General features: G+C 38.7%; 1 protein-coding gene across 2 annotated transcripts in view; it reads right to left on the reverse strand.

Moving 5' to 3' along the window:
- LOC147031249 (transmembrane protein 255B-like) overlaps positions 1-20,000 on the reverse strand; it is a 215,454-nt gene that overhangs the window by 29,384 nt on the left and 166,070 nt on the right. Inside the window, exons 6-7 of one of the 2 annotated variants that reach the window (XM_085860361.1) lie at positions 18,951-19,036; positions 16,250-16,406 (exon numbers count right to left, since the gene is read on the reverse strand). In XM_085860361.1, the coding sequence (XP_085716487.1) occupies positions 16,250-16,406; positions 18,951-19,036 (243 nt within the window). The remainder of the gene's footprint in view (positions 1-16,249; positions 16,407-18,950; positions 19,037-20,000) is intronic. The other variant, XM_085860367.1, reaches the window with a different exon arrangement.

Below are 20,000 nucleotides of genomic sequence, written 5' to 3' on the forward strand. Positions count from 1 at the left end.
GCTATTTTCAGGGAAATATCAACACAATATATTGTATAAATAAGTAAGTAAAAAAATGACCGTTTTTACAGCGATTATCTTTTCCCTGCTATGCAGGGGTTGGCTTTTTCTTGAGGCAATGTTTTTTTATGGCCGGATGCCCTTGCAGATGCCAACCCTGGTCACCTCTTACGACACACAGGGATATGGTACACCTATTCTAACCGGGGTATACACCGGGACCAGTACAGAGGTACTCATTTCGCCGACCTCGGAAGGATGACAGGCTGAGTCAACCCTCTGGTGTTAATTCAGCAGCCAACGGGGATTGAACTCAGGACCCTGGGTTCCCAAGCCACCACCCTAACCACTAAGCCAACACCAGTCTATATATTGTATAAATAAAATAATGGATTATCTTGAAATTAAACCCGAACTTGGGATAAAATATAGAGTTTATTAAAAAGCCAATAATAAATTAAATAACCTGTTTTCCAAATATATAAATGAATGACTTTTTACCCATTTGGGAAAATAAGATAAAATTTAACAACCATAAAAATCTTCCAAATTCATTAAGATGTCTCATAGTTGGTTCAAGCGGATGTGGAAAAACCTCCCAACTTTTTAGATTATGATAATTTAATAATTTTCACAAAGTCAAGTTTTCAACCTGAGTATCAACTACTCTCACAAGGTTTTAATGCTGGTCTTCAAAAAGAGGATATAATTGGTTTGTTTAAACTTCAAAACAAACTAAATCATTACAACACTGAAGATATAACACAACTATTTTATGATACACAGAGTTATAAAAAGAAATCAAAACGGATAACTTGTATTCTTAGTGATAATATGGATAATATACCTTCTCCCCAAGATTTGGATAAATCAAAAAATAATCTCGTTATCTTTGATGATTGTATTGATGAGAGAAACCAAATGGTAATGGATCGCTATGACACAAGAGGGAGACATTCTTCTTGTAATTGTATTTATCTTCGTCAATCATACAATCAACTCCTTCGTCGCTCCATAAGAAACAATGCTAATACTTTTATTTTTTTCAAGTTGAATTCAACAGATATAAACAATTTTTGGAGAGACAATTGTTCTACATTATGTAGTAAAAAGGAATTTGGGGATTATATGAAGCACACGACTGAAAAATATAAATATATTGTTGTGAAACAAGATGAGATATTAAGGGATATATTTTTTCTTTTAGAAACAATGACATAAAAAATGACAACTATTATTATAAATACGAGTGCGGGCCCGTAGGGGCGGGCCCGTAGGTGCAGCTTCGTGCCTGCAGTATCAGGTCCCCAGCATCAATTGTGACGTCATATCAAACGAAGAAGAATAATTGTGACGCCCCTCTCTCTCCCTCCCCTCTCTTGCCCTCTCTCCCACTCCTCTGTCCCCCCTCCCCCCTCCTCTGTCCCCCTCCCCTCTCTTGCCCCCCTCTCACCCCTCCCCCCCTCCTCTCTCCCCCTCCTCTCTCTCACCCCCTCTCTCCCCCTCACCCCCTCCTCTCTCCCTCCCCTCTCCCTCCCCTCTCTTGCCCCCCTCACCCCCCTCTCTCGCCCTTCTCTCTTGCCCCCTCTCTCCCCCCTCCTTTCTCGTCCCTCTCTCTGTAAATGTATTCACAAATGTCTACCAAGCACAACGATTAATTCCAACCTTGGGAAAAAACAGCTTTCAAACCCTTGGGAAACAGCTGTTTCCCTCGGGAAAATTCAAACCTTGGGATTAATTAATAATTTGAATAATAATCAAACCTTGGGAGTTTGGCACATACCCAAGTATGGCACATACCCAGAGAAAGGCACATACCCAGGTCCCCAGTGTCGATTGTGACGTCAATCCTTCAAAAAAAAAAAAATAATTAAATAGACATTGTGACGTCATTCGTGACGTCATAGCACCGTGTCCTGTCATTGGTTCACAGATACATGGCCGTAACTTGGGAACCACTCGTCCGATCGATATCAAACCTCGAAAAGGCACATCCGCGGGTCCCCAGCAATATTCCTGGCAAGTTTCAATCCGATCGGACCGGTGGTCGTCCGGTTATTAATAATTTGGGAAAAAAATTGGCATGATAAGGTGAGAAGATGGAACGACACTTTCAGCTGCCATATATACACGTTTTCAACACTGAAAAAGCAGTAAAATGGCCGTAACTTGGGAACCGCTCGTCCGATCGATATAAAACCTCAAAGGCACATCCGTGGCTCCCTGACAATATTCCTGGGAAGTTTCAATGAGATCGGACTGGCGGTCGTCGAGAAACGGCGGTCGCAGACAGACAAACAGACAGACACACACAGAGATTGCTGGAATTATAGACAGATTGTGGGTAAATCTGCTTCTGGAAAAAACTTTCATAAATCAAGGTTCTTGTATAGTACAAATGAGAATATTGTAAATTTGCTTTAAAAACACCCTGTGATTGTATCCACAACAACTTGAGCAATAAGACCTGGAGAAGTAGAAGGTTAAGATTATTACTATATTTCAGTAGAGGAACATATGCGATTGAGGAATGAAGGCCAAATATTTGAGGAGGTTTCTCTTGGTACAACAAAATATTCACATTGTAAGAGTGAGTTAAAGAAACTAAAATCTGGTGGTCTTAAGATATTAGAAACGAATCCAGAAGGAATGAGACAAAATTTTAACCCCATTACCACTCAGATGTTTAATAATTTATCATTCGGTTTTGATGTTGATGAAGAAACTCAAGGCAAACGTATGAAAAGCAGAGATACAAGTAAATGTGAAGAAGAAATTACAACTTGTATTAATGTTAATAAATAATTTGATGAAATATTTGAAGAAAAGGATTTATTTGAACACATCTACTTTAATGATGAAGAAAAGGAAAATTTCCCTGTTGATCTGTACAATTCATTAAATGATATTTTCCAATAAATAAATGGATGCGAAAGAAAGAGCAAGAAGATTTAAGGAGCATCAAGAGTTGGTTTCAAAAGTTGTAAAACAACAGGAAGACATAAAGAAGAAACAACAGGAAGACAGACAGAAACTAACGGGTGAAGAAGCATTTGAAAGAAAACAAGATAAATTTTTTAGATCCTCGTGGAGGATCTCAAAGTCTTACTCACGTTGTTGTTCTTCATCTTCTTCTTGTGGACTTTTTTGTTTCACAGCCTACAGTTTTCATCAAAACTTCCTGAAGCTTGGCATATATATATATATATATATATATATATATATATATATATATATATTGTTACGGGCTGGAGTCGGCCGCCAACCGACCGCTCTGACGGAGCCACAAGTCGAGTCGGCCCGACCGATCGCCCAGCTTATAGATCGCCGCCCGGATAAGTCCGAGTCGACGGATCCTTGTACAAGAACCGAAATACGCCAATGGGCAGATCACGTGGGGTAGGGTCGATTGCCAATCTTCAATGTACCTAAATACCCACGTGATCCAACTACCGGGGTATTCCACCCTCGACGGAACTCGTACGGAACAAACCGCCGAGGCGAGCCTGTCCCGTGCGCGATTCCGAGCGGCTTAATCGCCGAGAACCGTCGGTCCAAATGTCGCCCTTTTACGGCAAACCAACGGCTTTCTAACTCCCAACACACGAAATGCTCAGTCAATGAAAGAATCGACACAACGAGCTGAAAACATTTAACAATTGGGGTATTTATTAATAATCTATGGGGAACTAGGGAAGCACGTAAGAGCAGAACTATACGAAATGCAATACAATCATTTACAGCACACAAAGCAGTTAACAATTTCCGACTTATTAGGCGGGCCCATGGACACACGTTCGCACACACACACCCAAGAAATAGTGGCTGAGGCCTTTAATAATGAGCTCCAGCTTGGAGGACAGGTGAGCTGAAACCCAGAGCCTATCTCGAACCTCTCCACCTCATGTGGTCTTCAAGTTGTTTGGACCCGGGCTCCAGCGAGAGCGAGCTGGATCCAATCGCTGTGAGCCGCGATCCTTCCCGAGCTCCCGCGAATCCTCCCGCGCTTCTCAACACGTGCTGGTGAGACGAGGTGCCGATCCTTCCCGTTGATGCGTCGCTTCCCCGAGGAACCACCTCCAAGAAGAGGTCGATGAGTCGCACCAACCGGGAACCACACGGAGAACAATGAGCTCTACGAACCAAGAAGAAGAAGCCACCACTCGCAGCTCGAGTCAAGCAACCGGCTCAACTCTCTTCCAAACAAAGCAGCTCAAAGCAAAAAGCTCCCCCGAGCCAAGCAGAAGCCGAATCTCACTGAACCACCAAAGCAAAAAGCCTCCAAAAAGCCTCCTCCCGAGCCAGGCCTCAGCCGAAGCTCACTGAGCCAGCCAAAGCAAAAAGCTTCCGAAGGCCTCAACCCTAACGCAAGCCAAACAGGACCCGAAGGTCTGCTGAACGACTACTCTCTGCCGAAGCAAAAAGCTTACTACTCCAATTCCGAACACGAACAAAGAGACGATCTCCTCTTCTCCTTCTCCCGCCCCTCCCCCACGCCCAGCGTGACTCATGCCCTCGTGATTCATCCCCCGCTCAACCATGGGTGGGAGGGAGTTGTTGACATCATGAGTCACGGAATGGCAGGATTCTTCTTCCTCTTCGCAGAAGAGGGGGAGGGATGTCTCCATTGTTCGTTCCATAACTATTAAATCGATCCGCAGCGCATCTAATCGACTTCTGAACATTTAAACAATGAAAGGTGAGCTATCTAGGGAACAAGCACTTATCGACATAGCTGACTAAAGGAACCTGAATGTTGTGTGAAATCGAATTCCCAAATTCGTAACAACATGTAAAAATACCCTGCGCACACAGTAACCATCTCTGATTTTGAAAATTCCTCCTAGAAAAAAAGTTATGACGTCAAAATATCTCCGCTAATGGAAATCGCCTAAAAAACTATCTCTGAAACTAGGCAAGCTGTTTGAATTCTGTTTGCGGGAATCGAACAGGGCATTAGCAGAGATGATTGCCATGTGTATGCAGAAAGCCCACGCGCAGGCAGTAACCATCTCCGATTTTGGAAATTCTTCCAAGAAAAAAAGTTGGCGTCATAATATCGCCGCTAATGGAAATCGCCTATACCATTATCTCCGAAACTAGGCAAGCTGTTTGAATTTTGTTTGCGGGAATCAAGCCGGGCATTAGCACAGATAATTTATTGCAAACCTGATACATCACAATGATGTCATATTCGTTTTTATGATGTCATCATGAAGAAGATGAGGATCTTAGCTCATTTGAGCTTGTTAAACCACTTTTAAAAACTTCCCACAAAAAAATTATAGTTGCTTCCACAGTTCCCACAATAGAATATACTCTGAAAACACTTCAAATGTTAAAAGATTTCAGTCAAATGACGGAGGAAGAATTAGAGCATGTACGAGAATTTGAATATGATGATGAAGGATTATTTCAACAACTGGAAGAGATGAATCAACCTCCTGATTATATTGTGAATGCTCTTCAAAACAATGAATATATTCAGTGGATTCAAAAACCATAGCAGGACTCATTCCAACAGAACAACCAGCAATATTTCATCTTGTTCAAGAAAAGGTATTGATATTTAATGATGAATTGAGGTTCTTGAGTTCTGCTCAACCCCCTGTGAAATTAACCCCCAGATTAATGTTTCTTCTCACAATAGATGGAAGACAAGGTTCAACTGTGAGGGATGAATCAAAGTATTTTGATAAACCATTGGATATGAAAAATAATGATGATAGAGTATATATTGATCTGCTGAACACTCTTAATTATAGGGTTAGTATTTCTGGTAAAAACAGGAAGAATGAGAAGGAGAAACACATTATTCAGGCTTTAAGTATCCTTGGTTCAGGTATTAGTTTTCTTCCAAATGACCCATCACAATGAGTTAATAGACTGTTATTGCTGTTAGGTAGTAAGAAGGCTGGAAATAACAATTGTTTTAATGAAGCATCACCCATTTTAGACCAGTTGATGAACATGAAAATAATTAATAAATGTTAATACAAAGACATTTTATCCCATATTAAATAAGATGAGAGGCACAATCCTAATTTTTAATTTCACAACAAGCGACCACACATCTTCATTCCCATACCCACCACAACTTGACCCAACAAAAGAATATGAGGTGTCTTTATTGTCCATGGAAACTTATAATACCTTATTTAATATCACCGAGAAAAATGACAAGTATAGTTGTAATCCGGGAAGTGGATACAAAACGATAACAGTTTCACCCGGAGCATATGAGATTTCTCAAATATCTTCCGAAATTGCTCGTCTTATGAAAGAACAGGGTGATGAACCAAAAAATATTGTTATAGATATTCAAAAACAAACTTCAAAATCAACGATTAAACTTAAAAATAACTGCAATGTTGATTTCACAATTGATAATTCATTTAGAGAGTTATTGGGTTTCTCCTCAAAAAAGATTGAAACTAATGGGACGTTTTACAGTGATAATGTCATTCAAATTTCCTCAGGCATAAATTCGGAATTAATTCACTGTGATTGATTGATGGCGCTTATAATGATGGAAGAAGAACAAATACAATATTTTCATTCAGCGCATACTCAACCCCAATTGGTTATAAATTCAATATGGAACACAAAAAATCTGGTTTATCCACCTGTGTCAGGAAAAAACCAGAAACAGAGTAAATTTTAGGATAACCGACCAAGATAATCGCATGATTTCTTTTAATGGAGAAATTATATCCATCAGAATTCACCGACATGAAGTTTTCCAAGAAATGAATACGATGGTTATTGTGAGGAAACACGAGTTGGGAAAATATAAAATAATTACAGGGGATGGGATGTTGCTTTCCCCAAACTACAAGGTTGCAGGCATGTATCTTGGTAGAGGATACTATAAACCGAAGAGACAAAGGGGTGTCGGACATCAATTTAGAAAAAAAGGAGATGGGATAATTGATACTCCAATGGGTATAAGTTCAACTATTCTTAAACATAAAGACCGAATTGCTTCAACTGCTTCTGCTATGGGAAATGTAGCGGATGCTCTAAAGAGTATAAAAGATGCCCAAAAGGAATCTCATAAATTACAAGCAATAAAATAAATTAAGAAAGGCAAAACTCGGTTGTCTCCCCAAGAACGACAGAAAATAATTCAAATACTTGGGTCAGGGTTTCAAAAGTTTTAACATCTTTTTTCTGAAATAAATACAAGTATGGAAGCAATTGATAGTATCTATGATTTGGATGATACCATTGTCATCTCAAACTCCACTAAAAAAGAAGACTACTTTAAGGTAAATGCAATCACTGGAACAGACTGGAATGCAAATGGTACAAAAAGTTTTGAAATAAATTATGAACAAACTTATCTGAATCTCGCCGAAAGTTTCTTGTTGTGTAAATTTACATTCACTAAGGCTGCGACTAACACAAACGCTACACTCGTAAATGATTTCGTCTGGAAAATGTTTGATCGTGTTCATTTGTACATTGGAACACAAGAAGTTGAAGCAGTTGATTATGTCTCTGCTACATCTGAAATGATGAAATTTACACTATATTCATTTGGTGATAGAATGGGAAAGGGGGCTGTCGAAGGTTTTATTCCTGATATGTCAACGGGAACAAACACAGACCCTGGATATAGTCAAAGGAAAGGAATGTAAAATGATGATACAGAAGCAGATAAGAGTTTTACTGTGGGAGTTCCTCTGAAAGGTATATTTGGATTTTGTGATCATGATAAAGTTCTGTGTGGTCTTAAAATTAGATTTCAGCTGCAAAGGAATGATAACCAGAGTGGTGTCAAAGCCACCCAATGCTCGCCTGTTTATACATTTATCGTTTTTAAAAGACCAGTCTAATCACATTTTTTATAAAGCATTGCAGTGAAGTCTGATCCAAATAATTTTAAAGCAATATATGTATTTGTATATTGCAATCAGTAAAAAATAGTGTGGTGGAAAAAACATGAGGAAGGAAATAACTTGCACCAAAAACTTTAACATTTTCACAACATAGTTGGTATATTAGTGAATATACTCCTTATCTTAAAACAGAAGAGATGTTGAATAGAAGACTTATCTCAAAGAAGCCACTCAATGTATCATACTTTAAAAGAAGATGTCAACACGTTAAACTGAACCAAACCACTTACACATGGAATTTGGGTGTTCTGGAAGGAAAGCCATGATATTTGTGGCTCATTTTTTTTGATATCTCACTTGATAAGCCCCTTGATATTTGATAAGCCCCGCCCATTGATGGTTTAAAGAATTTGGAAAGAATACAACATGAAATTTAGAACTTATCAAATATTGTAAGAAATTAAAAATTCATAACGTGGTTATTTGTATGAGAGATGAATTAACAAACGTGTCGAAACATACAAAGAATATTATTATGAACTTAGAAGATAAAAATGGGAACCGATCTCATTGGGTTTGTATTTTTAATAGTCAAGACAAATATTATTTTGATAGTGTTTGGTCTTCCACCACCTGTTGAAGTAATAAAATTCTTACAGAATGGTGTTTATCAAACATTTCAAGTCCAAGAATTAAATTCCAAGTGTTGTGATCAATTATGTCTATATGTTTTATTTCAACACAACAAAAATAAAATTTGTTAATGACATTATTTTTAATCTAATATAAATGACTTATGTTGGTAAAGATGGTTCTATCTTTGGTGTGTCCCAAGAACTGGATATTGATTTATCAAATTATTACACAAAGGCACAGGCTGAAAAACAGAAATATAGTAGAGCAAAAAATATTAATATGAAAAATGCTTATGAATAAATAAATTATCCAAGCCCGACTGACGCGAATGACTTGGTGAGATGAAGTGATTTATCACATTATATATCCTTAAATAAAACGGCTGTGTATTGCAAAGATACAGAAGTGTTGATTTTATCTCCAGGTCATACAGAATTCACAGTTCCAATTAAAATAAAATTTTATAAAGAAGGGCGTATCGTTTGCATGAGATTAGAACAATGGGGATATGATGTGAATGATTTAGAGTATAATTGGTTATTTTAAATTAACCTAGAAGACCTGGAACAAATAAATCAGTCTCGTAAGGAAGAATATTATCCACTTGGTGCCGAGAATGAGTTTTCTGGAAGCACGATTAGTAAACAACAAATAAAAGAATTTAACAAGGGTAAAGTTAATAATGGTTTTGCCATAGTTTATATCATGAAAACAGAAAGAACAGGATTATATACAATAAGTAAGGAAATGCAAAATGATTTAACTATGAGAAGATGGGGAGGTATTTCCTGGCATTATATTAATCTGTCATATATATCTAATATACAAATGACAGCAAGAAGGCTTCAAGACAATTATCATTTCTGTGTCCAAGTATACCTTCAAGAAAAGGGTATTCGGTATTTTAATAAATATGTTCTACAACATAATAATGAGGTATTTTCAATAAAAGATTGGCTTTATACTGACGAGCATAACCCGCGCTCTGCGCGACATGTTGGGGTGGGAGTGTTTGAGAAAGGAACTGATGCAGAGTATCAGTAGTAATTTTACTTTAATGCAGTAAGTGGAATACGATTTCACTGTTTAAGCACCATTTTATTTACTTTTTTGTAACATGCACCTCATATGGTCTTTGTTCTGCGCTCGAGTAATGTGATATTCGGCTTACATTATTTCAAAGTCAAAAATAGCGTGACACGAAACCACAAACTCGGAAATAATATACAAGATGTTAATAAACCAACAAATTTCGATGTAATTAAAATGTTAAATAATGATAAATTATATAGTTAAGAAAACACAAGGCTCTTTTTAGAAATTCAGAAGAAATTTTATTGGTTTCCTGTTGTAAAAAAAATATTTTGGATACAGGAATAACAAGAAATCCTGATGAATATATGTATGATATTCTATGGGGTGTAAGTGATTCAAGAATAGTAAGGGATGAGGAAGGAGTTGAAGAAACTGAGACAAAGGAGGAGAGGGAGAAGAGAGAGAAGGAAACAAGGGAGAAGAGAGAGAAGGAGAGGGAGAAGAGAGAGGAGGAGTGGGAGAGGGAGGAAAGAGAGAGAATAAATAAATATAAAAATATGGAAACCAGTGAGATTAGAAAAACATTTGGGGTATTACAGAAAATAAATAAATCTCAACGCACCGAGGAGGAAAACAAAGAATTGACAAGTCCATTAGAAATATTTGCATCAAGATTATTAACATCGGTTTCAGGGAGAAGATATAAACGAGAAAGTGGAGATAAAGAAGAGAAAGAAGGAAAAGATTATATTTTTGATGATGTTGGTGTGATTGTCTTTAATTAAAATTTTCCATTTTTTTTTCATAAATAAATGGAGGAGAGAGTGAAGACATTTCTAAGGATTCTTTATGTCTTAAAAAGTAAGATTCAAATGTGCATGTTGGAAACTAAAAAGGTTTTCGCACTCTGTAGGAATTTTTCTCATAAATAAATGAGTTATTGTCTCAAATGTAAAAAGAAAACTAATACTAAAAAATCTTATATTTTAAAAGTAAAAATGATAGGGTTATACAAAAAGGTACATGTTCGGTGTGTGGCTCAAAAGGTCAATTCCCAAAACACAAACGTGGGGGAGATATACAAAAGTTTTTATCAGGAAGTAAATTTACAACGACTGGATTTCTCTGGTCCAGGCACAAACTTGGATAAAAGATTAAATGAGGCAGACTATTCCAAACCGTGCTGCAAACCTATCAATAGGGTTGATAAAGTGTGCATGAGGCACGATATTGATTATGGAAATACAATGCTGGAAGAAAATCATGAAGCCGATAGAAAATGTTGTATCATTTGCCTCTGATACAAAATCCAACCTTGAGAGAAAAAGTTGATAGGTTAATCGTGAAGAAGATGATCAGTGCTAAATTGAAACTTGGGCTTGGAAATTCAAAAAACTTATAGGCTCTAATGATGTCATTAAGATTTAAGAGCAATTAGCTTATGAATTACATAAACCAATAATCACAAAGTTTCATAGAAGGAAGGTTTATTCCAAGGAAGTTGATTATATCTGATCTGCTGATTTGGTTGAACTCAATAATGATAAGGGGTACAAGTATGCTTTAACAGTTAATGATTTGAGGAGTAGATATGCATGGGTTGTCCCATTGAAAAACAAAACAGGTGATAGTCTTATGTTAGCCTTCCAACAGATATTCAATAAAAGCAAGAGAAAACAAAAAAAATTGTGGACTGATGGATACAGAGTTCAACAACAAGACATTTATGAATTTTCTTTAAAATAACAGCATTACATGATACAGTACCTTTAATGAAGGAAATGTGGTTGTTATTGAGCGCTTCAATCCCACTTTAAAAGAGAGACTATATAAAAAAATTCACTCAACCCGGTTCTCAAAAATGGGTATCTTTAATTCATGGGTATCATTGTAAAAATAATGGGTATCATTGTAGATGGGTAAAAATGGGTATCATTGTAGATAAGTATAATGATACGATCCACACCTCAATGAATACTAAACCCTCAGAGACATTTACAAAATTAGAACATGAAAAAGAGATTAATGTAAGAAAGCCTAAGTTTAAAGTTGGTGATATAGTAAGAATATACAGGTGGAAATCTCATTTTGAAAAATGCTATACTAACCGATGGACAAATTTGCTTTTTAAAATCCTTGATGTACTTGATACAGTTCCTTGGACTTATAAGGTATATGATTTAAAGGGGGAAGAGATTTTAGGTTGATTTTATTTACAGGAATTGCAAAAGACAAAGATAAATTTTTTAAAAAATTTTTTGACTCCACCCACACAAGCCCCACCCACGCATACTCCACCCACGCAAACCCCACTCTCAAAATCCACATCCACACAAGCCTCACTCACAAAAGCCACATCCACATCCATCATATTCACATAATTAGTGATTAGTTAATTAGTTCCCCACACACAACATGTTTATTTAATTAAAAAATTTTTTACTCCACCCACACAAACCCCATGCACACAAGCTCCACACACCCACACAAGCTCCACCCACACAAACCACGCCCACACAAGCCTCACCCTCCTGTGCGCCCCCACCTTTGACCCACCACCCCCCTCATCCCACCCCCCACCCTTCCCCACACACAAACACGGGGAGGGGAGGGGGGTGGGATGAGGGGGGTGGTGAGTCGTTGGGGGAGCGCACCTACCCACCCCTCCTTTACACCTCCTTTATTCTTTTCTTGTAATTCAAAATCAGATATAATTAATCAAAATTGAAAATATTAAACATTGTTCTTTGGGTAAAGCTGTTTTTAGCTAAACTTTGTTCTGTTAGTGTTGTATAATTATGAGTGATACGGACACATAATACTTCCTCATTTTCGCAACACGACTGTCCTCTTAGAAAAAAAAAAACACTTCCCTATTTTACAAAATCAAAGGAGGTTTCGTGCTTGAAGAGATGAATACACTCGATTGGCTCACTCTTTGAATGGAATGAAAATACAAAAAGGAAATAAGTGCTTTTATCAGCAAGTCTTAATTTTATATTTGCTCAATGGGGCAGAGATCAGTCTTCTATTTTGGGCTTATGGGGCTTGAGACAGTCTCAATTTAACATTAGCTTGTATGGGAGAGGGAGGAAATCAGTCTCCTGTTTTGGGCTTTTGGGGCTTGGGCCAGAAAGGTTTCCCCATTCATTTGTACGGAAGGGGAGGAAATCAGTCTCCTATTTTGGGTTTTTGGGACTTGATTCAGAAAGGTTTCCCCATTAATTTGTATGGGAGGGGAGGAAATCAGTCTCCTATTTTGGGTTTTTGGGGCTTGATTCAGAGAGTTTTTCACTTTTCCCCCATTCATTTGAATGGCTGCATTAGAAACCCCATTTATCCTCTACTGTCAGGCCTGGGGAGTCATGGATTCACTGGATAATGGGGTGTGGCGCTGCCGGTACCTGTGCGGGAGGATGAAAGTCCGAGTCTTCAGGTCCTTGGTGCTTCCAGTCTTGCTCTATATATGCGAGACTTGGACTATGACCAAGGATCTGAGACATAGACTTAATTCCTTTGGTACCAGGTCTCTTCGGAGAATCCTTGACAATCGCTAGTCGGACTTTGTGTCAAACGAGCGGTTGCTGAGAGAGACTCAAATGAGATTTGTTACCTGCATCGTCTGTGAGCATCAGTTGCGGCTGTATGGACATGTGGCTCGTTTTCCTGACGCTTCTCCTGTTCACCAGATTCTCTCAGCGAGGGAGTCTCGTGAGCGGAGGAGTCCAATGGGCGGACCACGTGCCTCGTGGTTGCAGCAGGTTGATCGGCATCTCAAGGAGATGGGGATGGACCAGACATCTGCCTGGGGGATGGCCAGACGGAGGCCCCTGGAGTACCCCCGGAAAGTGGACGCAGCGACGCACTGCTCTGGCACATGCTCCCACACCTAACCTGACCTGACTAGAAATTTGATGATTTGCTTTTCAGATCACTGAATTTAACCACCTATTAATTTTGAGGTCAACATAGGCCAAAAGGTCAACATAGACCAGATTTCTAAAATTGTCAATTTTCATCCGATTGACTTGAAATTTGAAGAGTTGCTGCATATTTGGTCATTGAATTCAAGCAATAATTATTTTTGAGGTCAAATTTGTTTTATGGATTTTGCAAGTATTGTGCTATGCATCACATCTTTCTTGTTTATTTGTCTATTTGTGAACAATATATCTCAAAAAGTTGGAGACGGATTTGGACTAAACTTGGTGGGCAGGTTGGGTATGTGACAAGGAAGAATTGATTCGATTTCGGTGAGATCCAAATCTGGATCAGGATCTGAGAATTTTTTAAGTGATTCTTCACCATATAGTGATAGGACTAAAATGATAGATAACACAATATCCACAAAAATTATGGATGGATTTGGATGAAACTTGGTGCTTGAGTTGATTCCGTGACAAGAACAAGCTGATTTGATCTTAAGGCCCGGTCACACCTTGACGTTTTAGCCAGCGATGGCAACGTGTTAAAATTTATGTAAAACGCTGGCTTACGTTGAACTTTTGATGTTTTTTTTTAAAGATTCGGACGTATTCATAGCGACTTGGTCTTATGTATAACGCATTGGTAACTACACAGAACGTTTCGTTGTGTTATAGATAACTTATACCAACGAATGCTGAACCTGTTGTCGGCCTACACAACCGATGCCCAACGATAGTCTAACTCAGGCATAGCGCGTTGCACGCATCGCCAACGATGTCGTGACGTAGCCTATTAAAAGGCTGACGCACAACGATTCAAATCATAACTGCCGTAGAAATGGAAGGGTCAAAATCGCGGTCACACCTTGGCGATCTTGCCAGCGTATGCCGACGTAACAAAAAGTGTGTCTAAAACGTTGGGGCACGTCGAATACGGTATGGGTAAGTTTGGTATGCGCGAGTAGAACGCTAAATACGCTATCATAAGTCGTAGTAAGTAGAGTACGTCAAGAAATTTTGAGCATGTTCAAAATTTTACGACGTACTCGGCGTATGACACACGTTCCGCATGCGATGGGGATAAGTTTTACACACGATATGTAGACGCTCACACACGTCCACAAAGGCTACTTATAAGCTACTCATAAGTCGAAACACGTCGCGGTAATGTCTTTTTTACGCGAAACTTATTTCTAACTTATGTTTGACGTGCTTTGAACCAATTCTTTACGTAGTCCCAACACACATCGACGTATGTAGACGTATTCCAATGACGTCTTCCGGTCGACAAAAAAAAAAATGAATGTGTTTCTAGCTTACAACTGCCATATAAAGACGTGTTCCCAGCAGTTTTGGGAATTGGTATATAAAAATGGTGTTCATAAAAGGGGAACCCAACAGTGTTTTCGAGTTCCTTTTTGAGTCGATGTCCATGTCAGCAGTAACAGTATCAGTATCAGTATTAGTATTAGTATTAGTATTAGTATTAGTAGTAGTTTGTTCATGTTGGCAGTAGTAGGTGGGTGTGAGGGGGAGGGTGTGGGTTATGATGGATCGTCCTTGCGTCCGCGTGTCCACGGGTAGGTTCATAGGCTGCCACTCAACGATTTAAATGGCTGCATCTCCACTATTGAAAGTAGACGCTTGCGTTCAACAATTTGAATTTTTTTACACTCAACGACTTTTAAACGGTACCACTCAGCTAGTTTCATTGTTTACAATGAACGATTTAAATTGCTGTCACTCGCCTTTGTTTTTTTGTTTTTTTTTGTTTTTTTTGACGCTGGGGTTTGGAAATTTGAAGCGTTTCTTCTGAACGTGTTAAAACGCTCAAACTCGACTATTTTAAATAGACGCTGCCGATGGACAATTGGAATCATAGCCAAGCTAGACATCGAAGTGTGATCATCCTCGTCATTTCGAAGAAAAGTTTGAAGAATGCTGCAAATAAGTGTCCTGGCCGTGGCCGTGGACGCTGACGCAAGGACGATCCATTATACCGACGTCTTTCAGCCTATGAGTAACTTAAAAGTAACGTCTGTCGATGTGTGCCAACGATCGCGTAACGTGCCAACAACACGTTAATCATAGGTTAGAAATAAGTTTCGGGTACGCTAAACATTACCTCGGCGTGTCTCAACTTATGATTAACTTACAAGTAGCATGTGTTGACGTCTGTCAACGATCGCAGACCGTGCCTACAACTTGTGGCCAGCGTAGCGGAACGTGTGAGTCATACGCCGGCATACGTCGTGAAATTTCAAGCATGAAAAAATTTGAGGACAACCTAAAAATACAACGTTTAAAGCCAACGTACAACGACGTATGGCAACGTACTACGACGTATGCCAGCGTGCTCTCAATGTTATCAAAACTTACCCATAACGTATTCAACGTGTGCCAGCGTTTTAGAAAAAAAATTCAAAAATCGGCATACGTTGGCTAAAACGTCAAGGTGTGACCGGGCCTTTAGTTCAAGTCCGAATCCAGATCTGGCCTATAAGTGGGATACAAAACGTAAACTAATCAGCCTGGTGGAGGTATGCGTTCTACCGAGGGTCCCTCTGGTTGAGATAATTTATTCAGTTACAATACTACCCAGAAGTAAGCAATATTCCACTCTACATTTTGAGCTGTTGGCAGTCTCTGTCACTATTCCCCTTCTTTCTCATTTGACTTATGCATTCAATGATTCAACAATAAATGTTTTGTGTATTTATGCAAATTCTGACTAAGCTTAAAAAACATTCACCTGTCTTATTACACCATTACGAGTTAAAAATAAATGTTCACTCCTTTCCTACATACCCCACGTATGTCTCCCAGGAGAGCTGCAGTAATGATCCCGAATAGCCCTCCAAGTATATTGAGAACTGTGGTCGCCCAAAGGAGGCGATGAATGGACACAATGGACCAGCAGCCAGAAACCCCCTCATACAGATAATGCGATCCAGAATTATGGGCCCTGGGCAGGGTGTGTGACAAATGATGGAAATAAGCAAGAGGAAGAAAAAGGGAAGGGAGGGTGGAAGGAAGGAGCAGGAGGGATGAGAAAGAGATGATATAAAGAATGAGAGTTGAGGGATGAAACATTGAAGCAGTTGATTGAGAGAAACAGTGGGTTTTATAATATTTTTTTTACTTTTACCGAAAGTTCATGAAGGCAACATCACATAAATCTCATATATGACAAAGGCATTAGTATACATCAGTGTGTTAAGCATGAATTAAGAAGACCTTACTTGAGAAAAGCCAAATAAAGTATCATGGAGTACGGTCGTACCTGGGATAAGAACCTGGGATTTAAACTTCATGAGACATTATTTCAGAAGGGAACACGAAACAAGCCAACCTATATGAACAGCAGACAACGCTTCCTTGTGGAAATTTAAATGTGTGACAAGTCTGGAGACGGCAATGGTTCACGAGCGGTATTTGACGATGTAGATTGTTTCAAAAGTCAAGGATGAGACAATGTGATAATTTTTGACCAAGTTATAAAAATGATCAACATGATGTGGTACGAGTGACAGGTTATTAGCTGCAAAATGTCGAAAACCCGGTTTCGTTCAACAACTTTCAAAATTTGACCTTTGCATAACCTTTAAAGGTAACAAAACAATGTTGTGGACATTAAAATAAGGAAACAGGATACGTGCTATAGCTTATTGGAGTTAGTTCGTCGAAGAAGGTCGAAAACCCTGTTTGATTGACACAACTTTGAAAATTTGACCTTTGTGAACTTTAAAGGTCAAAGGTCAAGGATTATGACCTTTGGTGCAAAACTTCCTCTGGAACATTCCAGGAACAATATAACGTCATGTCATAGAGGCTATATGGTATTTCGCAGTCATCGGATTATCCATACTTTGATGAAATCAGCGTAAAAACAAACTTGAAGGGGGCGCCACGGGCAAGGTGTTCGAGATAGAACAAAATGGTTTTGAAGACTTTAGGTGGCGAATGACCTCAAGATTATGCATAAAAATATTGTCATCGAAGCTCTCAAAGTTTGGGCGGTCATATGATTTTTATGTCAAAATTCGCAATTTTCTAAGTTCGTGACCTTGTGACGAAAATGAAAAATCGAGCTCTGTGGGGCAATGCAGGTACCATTGTGCTAACCAAATACCGAAACCCCTGCCAGATACAACAAACCCCCTTTGAGAAGATGTAAATTGAAATCGGCTACCCCCTAAAAACACGTTTTTTGGGCGTGGCTCCACCCATAATGGGCGCACCATGCCCATTCTCAGGAAAACACAACTAGATCATGATATAAACCTCCCACCAAAATTTCATCAGGATCAGATCAAAACCCATGGAGCTATGCTCGGGACAGACAGACAGACAGACAGACACCAATAACGAATATAGTGGTCACTTACTGACTCGTGAACCAATACAAAATTTCTCTTGTTCATTTATGATTTGTTTAGCCACAGAAATAATACAGAAATCATGTACAATGTCCTGCCAGAATAAAATCAACACCTCTGATATTAAACTATATTTTAAGAATCTGCAATGTGAGCACAAATAAATGGACTACACTTATTAGTATTTGATGGCATGTTCTTTAGCATAATACAAGGCTTGAACACATGATGGCATTGAATCGTTGATATTCTGTGTGACAGTCTGATCCAGATTTTGACAAATGTGGAATATATTCTGTTGCAGCTCTTGTGTATTACTTCCCAAAGGTTAGCTTTTCCACATCTTCCAATTCATATGTTCCAAGACACATCTGATGACATTAATGTGAGGACTCCGTGGTGCCCAGGGAAGAAACTGCGTCCCATTCCCCGTCTTTCAGACAGAGGTGATGCTGGACATATGGTAATGTTGCAGCATCTTCCTGCAGTAAACTGTTACATCCTGGAAAATTCCTTTCTGGTACAGAATAAATTATCTTACAACTATACCAACAAGGTATTTTGCAGAATGGAACATATTTACTGAAGAAAGATGGTGCCACATGCTGTACATTAAGAGCTACCTCTGCTTGGAAGAGACAGAAAAGGCTGCAAATTCTTCCTGGGAATCGCAGTGTCCTCACATGAATGCCAGTAGATGAGTATTGGAACATCTGGCTCAGGAGCCTTCGAAAATCCAACCTCTGCCACGTAATATGCAAGAGCTGCAATAAATTGTGCTTTATGTATAGAAAAATCTGGATTAGGTTGTCAAACACAATATCCGTGATTTGATGCCTTCGTATATTCAAGCACGGTGTGATGCCAAATGACAACCAAGCAGATACTCATATATGGAGTCAGTTTAATTGTAGGTGTACCACAGATTGTTAAAATAAAGTTATGCGACACTCATGGGTGTTGAGTAAATTCTGGTAAGGCACTGTCTTGGTGAATTTTTTTTGGTTATAGGGGTGGTATCAAGTATTAGTTTCCATGAGTAAGATACATACAATGAGTGAATAAGTTTGATATGAACGAGAATAAGTGAATGTGCAGCAGTGTTGTGCAAATTAACAGGAAAATCTCACTTGCTGCAGGAGTATAAATCACAGCAGTAACAGCTCTGACTGGGCACCTGCAGTAAACATGACCCTCCAGCCCTGATGCAGCGTACCTGCACATGCATGCATTGTGAGAAAGGCAATTGGATTGAAAATGGTCATTATCAATAAATGAAACAGACCCTCCCCACCACCCCGCCACCCAAAGAAAATGTGAAAGGAAGAGAACAACTTCGAGATTGAAGATGTGAATATCAATAAGTAACAATAAGTTACAAGAAAGAGAATTTAACAATGTAGAGACTCACTGTGGTAGATAGATTGTATTTTAAATGTAAAATTTATAACGCTATTACTATGCTGCGCAAAGCTGCCTGGGTGTGACATCAATTTTTAAACGCCTTAGAATGAATGATATAGATTACAATATATGTAGGTGCAGACAAAAACACCCTCAGGAATTGGGGCGGCTTACTTAGACATAATAATACACATACAAGGTATAAAATCAACCTATGGTTGAATTAGGGATAATAATATGGATAAATTCGACTACTTTGTTGAACTGTTAAACGAGACAACTTTATTGAACTGTGTCTAAGGCCACCTGCCCGAACTAGTTGAACACATATGCCTTTTAGCTGAGCTTGTGGTTTGAAGCAAGGCCTGATCGAAATGCAAAACTGTTTTGTTGAAAGTCAATTTTTTGTGGTTGTTGATGCTGCAAATAATTTTTGCTTTCTTCACTTGTTATGGTTAAATTAGACAACTTTGTTGCAATTTCATTGTTGAAAAAATCTCAACAGTAGAAATAACTTTTAACTGATGTGCCAGCCCCGAAGCACTAAAAACTAATAAAAATGATTATATTAAAGATGGAGTTTGCAAGTGCCCAGCCCCCACATATATAGATTATGTTAGATCTGAGAATGAATGATCTATTTTAGAGTAGATCTGCTTTCAGACTCACACACCTCACTCACTGATATGCAGACCGATTACAATAGCATCTCCACTTCATGTAAGGCACTTAATTTTATTAAAAGAATGTCTGGAAGCCAATACCATTGGCAGAAG

This window comes from Eptatretus burgeri, chromosome 2 (assembly GCF_056783735.1).
Source record: "Eptatretus burgeri isolate ZD-2024b chromosome 2, Ebu_testis_v1, whole genome shotgun sequence".
In the NCBI taxonomy this organism is placed as follows: Eukaryota; Metazoa; Chordata; class Myxini; order Myxiniformes; family Myxinidae; genus Eptatretus; species Eptatretus burgeri.